The sequence below is a fragment of the Taurulus bubalis genome (genome assembly GCF_910589615.1).
Source record: "Taurulus bubalis genome assembly, chromosome: 17".
Classification (NCBI taxonomy): domain Eukaryota; kingdom Metazoa; phylum Chordata; class Actinopteri; order Perciformes; family Cottidae; genus Taurulus; species Taurulus bubalis.
In genome coordinates this window covers 23,568,207-23,576,737 of record NC_136605.1, presented here as the reverse complement: position 1 = coordinate 23,576,737, position 8,531 = coordinate 23,568,207, and the positions used below count along the sequence as shown (strand labels likewise).

At 43.9% G+C, this 8,531-nt stretch overlaps 1 protein-coding gene across 3 annotated transcripts; it reads right to left on the bottom strand.

The window, feature by feature from the left end:
- Window positions 1–1,095: 1,095 nt before the first annotated feature.
- Window positions 1,096–7,699, bottom strand: eif3d (eukaryotic translation initiation factor 3, subunit D). Of its 3 annotated transcripts, none has more exons than XM_079233836.1 (17): window positions 7,628–7,699; window positions 6,832–6,872; window positions 6,395–6,520; window positions 6,265–6,310; window positions 5,741–5,877; window positions 5,581–5,666; window positions 4,686–4,758; window positions 4,377–4,492; window positions 4,172–4,304; window positions 3,942–4,089; window positions 3,471–3,601; window positions 3,209–3,294; window positions 2,894–3,023; window positions 2,315–2,457; window positions 1,724–1,916; window positions 1,536–1,632; window positions 1,096–1,210 (listed from the first exon to the last, which is right to left on the bottom strand). In XM_079233836.1, the coding sequence occupies exons 2-17, from the start codon at window positions 6,838–6,840 to the stop codon at window positions 1,197–1,199; spliced, it is 1,668 nt and encodes a 555-aa protein (XP_079089962.1). In that variant the 5' UTR covers window positions 6,841–6,872; window positions 7,628–7,699; the 3' UTR covers window positions 1,096–1,196. The 3 variants fall into 3 exon arrangements, with proteins under 3 accessions (XP_079089962.1, XP_079089964.1, XP_079089963.1); XM_079233837.1 differs by having other exon boundaries at window positions 1,163–1,207; XM_079233838.1 differs by lacking the exon at window positions 6,832–6,872 and having other exon boundaries at window positions 7,628–7,646.
- Window positions 7,700–8,531: the final 832 nt, after the last annotated feature.

The window sequence follows — 8,531 nt, the reverse complement described above, 5'->3', positions numbered from 1 at the left end:
CCATGGTCATGTAGTTGGTTGTATTCTGCATGTTTAACTACATGGAGAAACTCCGTTATATCCAGACAGAGCTCTATAAGCCGTCTCACAGCCAGTGCTGAATAACCGTCTTTGAAGAGCTCTCGCTCCAATAGACAATCTTTGTTGCCACATCCATGATCTCTTTCCCGTTTAGCATTGTAGCGCATAATGCTTGTAGGTGTGTAATGCAGTGGCAATTAAGGGAGTCGGGAAAACATCGTCCTCCCTGCACTTAAGAATAAATCCGTTGTGGTGACTGACATTAATTTGCACACCAGAGGCTGGGTTTTGTCGATAAAGTGTTTTTTTATTTTTTAAATGGCATGGGATCTACCCGCACTACCTCTGCAGTCGACGTATTGGGTTCCCCTGATGTATTGCAATGCCGAATGAAAATGACCGGTAGCTCTGAATCTTTGTATTATATACGATGTGTCGTCGCTTATGTCGACTCATCGTTGCAACCCTAGAAGATATGAATATTTTAAAAACGTCAGTCAAAATATGTCAGCCGTGTTGAGAGTTAAGATGTGAACATGTTTATAAAAACTGTGAAATCACCATCTGTCTTCTACAGAAGCTGTTCATATCCAACTATTAGAAGCATCACCAGAATACTGTATATAGCATCATACTGTATATACCATCATACTATATATACACAGCATACTGTATATGCCATAATACTGTATACCATCATACTGTGTATACTGTATTTACCATCATACTGTATATACAGTATATACCATCATACTGTATAGAAGAAGAAAGAAGAAAGTATCCTTTATTAATCTCCTTGGGGAAATTCTTCTCTGCATTTGACCCATCCCTGGATAGGGAGCAGTGGGCTGCCCTGTGGGGCGCCCGGGGAGCAGTGGGCTGCCCTGTGGGGCGCCCGGGGAGCAGTCTTGCTCAGGGACGCTTCACTGGGGATCGAGCCGGCTACCTTGTGGTTGTGGGACGACCAGTCATCCCCCTGAGCTACAGACGCCCTTTTATGTATACCATATGTGGTAAATACCATCATACTGTATACTCCTTTGTTTGGACTTCTGACCGGGAAATTACCACACGAGCAGAAACCACGAATAAACTTGGTTGTCCAACCTGTTCTTTATTGAATGTCAAAAGGAATTCAATTGTGTTTCTTTAGTCTCTGGAGCTCAATCCACTCTTTAGGTCTCTTCTTCTGAAACGAGAAAAGAAAACATCTTATCAGATATCCTGTTGGTTCAGAATTTCATATTCAGAAGGAAGCAGGCACATTTTACTTAAAAAAAAAACGTTGAAAGTGAATGAGATAATTGTTTTGGGACTGATTCACAGAATTGGGCTTTTTCTTCTACAAATTGTGACTTCAACATGATTGAAATATCATGCTTTTAGGATTTCATGTGCAATACTGTTTCACATTAATAATAACAAACAATGATACATTTACAAGTTTCATGACATTAATGTAAAACTATACAAACAATAAGGTGTCAAACCATGGACATGCAGCTAAACCTCACCTTCCTCCTCCTCATCCTCTTCATCCTCCTCCTCTTCCTCCTCCTCCTCATCAGAGCTGAAGGTCCCGTCGGGCAGGCTGTACACCCGGATCACTTGCTGTTGACAAAAAGCAGAACATGGACCCATCAGCGCATTACATCCCGATAGGAAGCCGCAAAGCGTCCGCGGCGAGTAACCGGCGGCTCACCTTGTTGGGGTCCTTGAGGATCAGGTACTTTCCCTCGTCCAGCTTGCGGCAGATGTCGATGACGCAGCGCAGGATTCCCCAGGCGTTCTCCATGCTCAGGTTGATCTGGCTGGCGAACTCGTTGGGTTTGAACTGCTGGGTTCCCAGGACAACGTGGCGGGCGGAGTCCTTTGCGTGGTACCGAGACACGTACCTGAAGAAACAGACAGTCCGCGTTAATACGAGCTCATTGTGGAGACAGGGAACTGAATCTCTGCCGAGAAGAGGCACAACGTGTTCACGCTTTTCCACTAAAGACATTGGTTTGTGTCACGGCCATACGACCCAGAAACCAGCAGAGCAAACGTTTAGAGGCAAAGGACAGATGTAACGGGTTTATAAAGAGGGAACAACTGGAACAAGTCCACTCGGCAAGGTATCAAGGAAACACGGTAAACTTCTTTAAGCAGGTATCTGAAGGGAACATGAAAATCCGCCTCCACCTGTCACTTCATTTAGTAAGGCTAATGCTAGCATTGTAGCTAAACGGTAGCATTATCTGGCCTCCTTTACGTCTCCTGTGTTGGTCCCTATAAAGAGCGTGTTCCTCACCCGAGCTTGAGGTACTCCGACCCGGCCAGCATGGCGCAGCAGGTCCAGCGGGCCAGCTTGTAGCTGTTGTTCTTCAGCTCGGTGGCGAGGACGGCTCCTCTCTGAGAGTCCAGCTTCTGACGCCAGTCCACCCCGTTACAGTGCTGGTGACGCAACGGAGACAACAGCGGTTTAGTTTGTGTTCTTAAAAAAAAAAGATTCACTGCAGAGCAGCTGGATCCAGTCTGCATTTTCATTCCACACCAGGATGATTTTTGTGGTTATTGTTTGACCAAAATATATTTTTGGGACTTGAGCATCCTGGCGATTCAACTCATCTCTGGTCTTTTGCTCACAGAGTCAAGGAGGAGTCTTCTGCGATGTCACGTTTACTTTGAGTCTCTTTACACTGACATCATGACTCCTCTTGTGGAAATAGACAATACGGCCCACTGATATGTAGCTTTAAAATTAATTTTATGTTAAGTTTAGTAGTTTTTAATAAATGACTGCATGGGAGCAAAACAATAAAGAGTGTTTTTTAAAGCCTGGTAATATAAGGAAAAGGAGGCCATTAAAACTTTGAAGATGAACTCTCACCCTGGAGTCCCACTCGTTGAGAGTCTTCACGTTGATGAAGGACACTTCTCCGTTGGCCCCCGTCATCACGCCGTCGTGTTCACAGCGGACGATCAGGTCGATGTCCTCCCCGAGCTTCCAGTGGCGGTACCTGCAAACCAACACAAGCCGTCAGCGGAGAGGAAACGGATTTTACAGACAATGACAGAGTACAGTTTTATTATCTTGTGATCATATGATAAAACATATCTACTATATCACATACAAGTAGCTCATCAGTTCTTTACGCCATGTTTACAGATGTTAAGTCAACTACCCAGCCGGGTTCATGCCTACCTGTAGGCTACAGATGCCACCTCGCTCTTGTCCGTGTCCTCCTCCACAAATGGGTTGGAGGTAGGAAACTTGAACCGCTCTCCACCCTGAATAAAAAGACACAGCAACATGTGTTCATGAAACAGTGAAAGTATTACTGGAGGCACTTTCAGGAAATAGGTTCATATGCTATTTGATGGAGTTAGATGAGAAAATGTATACGACTCTCACATGTCCGTCTGCAGCTAGTTAGCTTAGCACAAAGACGTGTGTGTGTTCTCACCATGCGTAAACACTGCTGGCTGAAGTTGTGGTTGATGTATGTGGCCTCCATCGCCAAGTTACGAGGAGAGTTAAAGGAGTTGCCCTCGTCCTGCGGCGGCTCGTTGGCGGTCTCGCTCACGGTGAGCAGATCTGGGAGGAGCAGAAGTTAAGAGCGTTGAAGCAACAACTGGCTGGAAGTAAACACTCCAACCCTAGTAGTAGTAACGGACTAATACCACACTATGAAAATACTGCACTACAGGTGAAAGTCCCACATTCAAAAGCTTACATAAGTAAAGGTATGCAAGGAGGTTTGTGACAATGTGTTTTCCAGCTGACCCAAGAGGCTTTTTAAAGAGTTGATTTAGTTTATTTTTAAGAAGTAGGAGTTTCTCCACACATAAGAACACTATATCCTTCAGGAGATGAGTTTTTCACTGGACAGGAAGGAGAACAACTGAGAAGTATTACGACGTTGTCGAAGCCTCACCAAAGTCAGAGTTGTCTCTCTTGTCAAAGAACAGCTTGTTGCCAACTCTCTGCACGATGATGTCCCAGGAGTTGACTGAGCGCGTGCAGCACATCAAGGTGGCCAAGATGGCGTCCGTGGCAAACACATTACCCTGAGTCTTAGCCAGCTGAGGGAGATGAATGAAAACACGTAAGAGAAAGCATCAAAACAGCAGCAATGCGCTCGGTGTCGCGTTACTGACGGCCCACCTTGCGGATGACGGGGTCGTCGGTGGTGGTGACGGTGTGGAAGATCCTCTTGATGCTCTTCAGCTGCTTCTCATTGCGGGTGGTGACCCGGTCAAACGCCTTGTCGTAGTGTTCCAACGCGCCGCAGCACTCACTGCAGGAAACAAGAGCGTCACCTTCTGCATCAGGAGCTTGATGACTGACGGGGAGGAGGAGCTTCACTTACATGTCAGTCGGGTCCTCCACCTCCAAGTATCTCATCTTCATCAGTCTGGGGAAGTCCATCTCCTCCTTCACCTCCCAGTCGCTCCTAACCTCCACAGAGGAGTCTCTGGGTTTCAGCTGGGCCGTGTAGTCCACGACACGGAGAAAGGGAGGGAGTATAGAGGGAGGGGGAGGTATAGAGATAGAGGGAGGGTGGGGTATAGAGGGAGAGAGAAGGATTGCATTTAAATGTTTTATATCAGATTACTGTCCTGACACAAACCAGTGGTTATGACTACAGCTACTGGCTGCAGCTCTGGTCCAGTAATACCTGAGATTTCTGGTCCCACTTCTGACGGACACCAAACTGCTTCTGGAACTTCTTCTGCAGGCGCATGCGATCCCTGAAAGACAGAAAAGAGAGAATGACCATCAAGTATTTACAAATACCATCAGCCGACGTGCAGCAGTGACCTCATCATCTAACGACAGTGACATCATCATCTAACGACAGTGACATCATCATCTAAAGAAACGACAGTGACATCATCTAAAGAAACAACAGTGACATCATCATCTAAAGAAACGACAGTGACATCATCATCTAAAGAAATGACAGTGACATCATCATCTAAAGAAACGACAGTGACATCATCATCTAAAGAAATGACAGTGACATCATCATCTAAAGAAACAACAGTGACATCATCATCTAAAGAAACGACAGTGACATCATCATCTAAAGAAATGACAGTGACCTCATCTAAAGAAACAGCAGTAACCTCATCATCTAAAGAAACAGCAGTGACCTCATCATCTAAAGAAACAGCAGTGACCTCATCATCTAAAGAAACGACAGTGACCTCATCATCTAAAGAAACGACAGTGACATCATCATCTAAAGAAACGACAGTGACATCATCATCTAAAGAAACGACAGTGACATCATCATCTAAAGAAACGACAGTTACATCATCATCTAAAGAAACAGCAGTGACCTCATCATCTAAAGAAACGACAGTGACATCATCTAAAGAAACGACAGTGACATCATCTAAAGAAACGACAGTGACATCATCATCTAAAGAAACGACAGTGACATCATCATCTAAAGAAACGACAGTTACATCATCATCTAAAGAAACAGCAGTGACCTCATCATCTAAAGAAACGACAGTGACATCATCATCTAAAGAAACAGCAGTGACAGAACATCGGTCTCTCACCTCTCCTTCTGCTTGGCGCTCTTCGGGAGCGTCTGCATGTTGAACTGAGTCATGTTCCTGCGGTCCTTGTCCCGGCGCAGATTCCTCTGTTGAACCAAACCAACGGGTTAAGAGATATTTATATTTCAAATCCACCGGGAGACGTCCAGGCGGTTCGTACCTGAGCAAACCTCATGCGGTTCCTCTGGTAGGCCGTCTTCTGCGTCTTGGCCGTGTCCACCAGCTGGAAGCTGGTTTCGTCCTCCTCGTGGAAGTAGGCGTACTGACTACCGCCCCCGAACTGGGAGGAGTACTTATCTGAAGACAACAATAATTATAAATAACACACAAGAAATCAACTCCAAACCGTGTAATAATATGTGTTCCTGTTATTGCACCAGCGCATGTTCAACAGATGTTTAAAATATTTTAACATCCCAATCAAAAGCAGATACGTTTCAATTCGACATGTAAATAATAGACGAGTTGGATTGCAGGTTATTTCAAGATGTTTAAAAGGAGGATTTATTTGCAGTGATTAATTGACTTGACAAACAGTTGCATTGAAGAAATTTATTCCCTGTCTTTCAAATTGTATGTTCAACCGTTTTGAAACAAACATGTGAATTAAAAGCACTAAACTATATTTTTAGAAGGAGGCACACTAATAGATCTACACATGAACCTTCTGAACAGACGTCTTACTTGTGTATCTCTTGTCTTGATAAGTGGCTCCAGTCCAGTCAGCAACCTGACGACGGAAAGAATAAACAACGTGAGCAAAACGTGGTCTCTCCTCAGGAGACCGTGAATAAAAGTCCCTGAGGAAACACACCTTCCCCAGACGGTCTCCCTTGCTGAACGGCTGGTAGGGCATGTCCTTAAACTTATCAGGGACCGCACAGGGGCCCCACCCGGACGGGTTGTCCTGGATCACCGGGGCGTTGAACTTTGCCATGACCTGAAGTCAGAGGGGAAGAGACGTCTTTAACGGTCTGTAATAGTTCAGCAAATATTCAGACATATTCATCCCATTTACCCAGAAAACAACCGTAACACTGAGACTAGCACTAAAACTTGTCCGGCACGCTTACTTTATTTAAACAATCATGACTTCAACGACATTGTTGTGGATATATATTTTCTGGTGATGTTACTAATCTTAAAAGGCAAAGTTAGTCTTTCATTGAACAAAGTAACCGAACATATGACAAACATGTTGAATCTTAATGATCACACAATGAGCTTTAGTGTAGGAAGAGTAACTTTAACCTTCTCCATCGGAACAACAGGGTGATGGCTGATGATTCTGACTTCATGAGAAAACAAAGTGAAAAGATGAAATGTTAATCATCAACTTCTGTTAAAACATGTATTAAGACACAGTATGTTTATTCAGGAGATATTTACCAATAAAACAGATTATATATATATATATATATATATATATATATATATATATATATATATATATATAATTATAAAAACTGTGATTAATAAATAAAGCTGAATGATGAAGGACAGGAGGCAACACGTGGAACAGGAAACTGCTTCATTCCTCAGGCGTTTGTTTTGTGAAAGAATAAAGTTTTGGTTCCGTGTGAACGATGAACTTATGAATCCTCCCTCTTTGAAACGAGGGTCCCAGTACAACACTGTTGTGCATATTGAACACATTATGAATATGCTGGGAGTACAGATGATCGTTTCATCACAGCATCGATTAAAGTATCGATCAGCGCACCAGCTGCTATTGTAATGACGTCACGTAAAGACCATCTAACGTCTGATAAATATCGATCAGGACTCAGAACACATTTACTGAAACTAAACATCGTAACGAGATCAGCGTAGGAATCTCAACGGTCCTCCGGGTGTTTTCTATCGGTTCGACGGTTTCATGTTATAAAGACTCGCGGCCGCCATTTTGCCAGGAGGCCGCGCGAGCGTCGTCTCAGCTAACCTGGTTTCAGGGCCACGCGACCGGAAACAGAACTCGTTCAGTAACACGTTGACCCGACTGGAAACGCGGCTTGTTTTACGTCTGTGTGTCTTCCCGGGATCTTACCGTGAACGATGCGACACCCTATCGGGACTTTAACCCAGCCGGTCCTCAGGATGTGGAAAACCGCGACGGAGCGCCGGTGTGAAAGGAAGTGACGCGTTACCGTAAAGCGGAAGCTGCTTCCTGCCGTATTACGAGGGCCGCTGTCGTAATGCCGAAGGTCTATGAGGCGTAGATATAATTATCATCATAAGGAGAGTATTTTAAATGTATGTTGCCGTTTCTTGTTGATAATGTATATAAATATATATAAATAACAATATTAATTTAACAACAACTCTAGTTGTAACATTTTAATGTCGGCCTTGGCTTGCTACCGTTACTGTCAGATATAATCAAGAGTATTAAACTGCCCCCGGTGGTCATAGTGCGGAACTACATCTCTTTGTAAAGTACGTTTTATTTTCATGGTTTTAACCGGAAGTACTAATGTTTAATTGTGTCTAATTTGATTCTAGTGGCACGTGGCTGTAATGACTCACTTTGACCACTAGGGGGCAGAACGATACATATTTTGTGGAACTCGAAATCTAGTGCTAGTGAAATCACCGCCCTCTGGTGGTCACAGAGAGGAATGCAGTTCCTCTCTGTGACCACCAGAGGGCGGTGAACGAAGTGTTAAATTATAAGTAGAGGGTTTTCTCTGAGTTCTTGGTAAACGCTGAGAAGTGATTGGGTCATCTGCCCCGTGGACACGCCCACCAGAGGGCGGTGAACGCTCATGGCTCCAAATACACTCGTGTTAAAGATTCAATGCAATAATATCACTTCCGGTGAATGTTTTTTATTAAGACAACCAAATAATCTAAATAATAATAGCAAAATATTTTTTTTATCTATAATAAAAATAATGATATTATGCTAGGATGCTTTCCAAAGGGCAAACATGAGGACGTAAATACAGAGA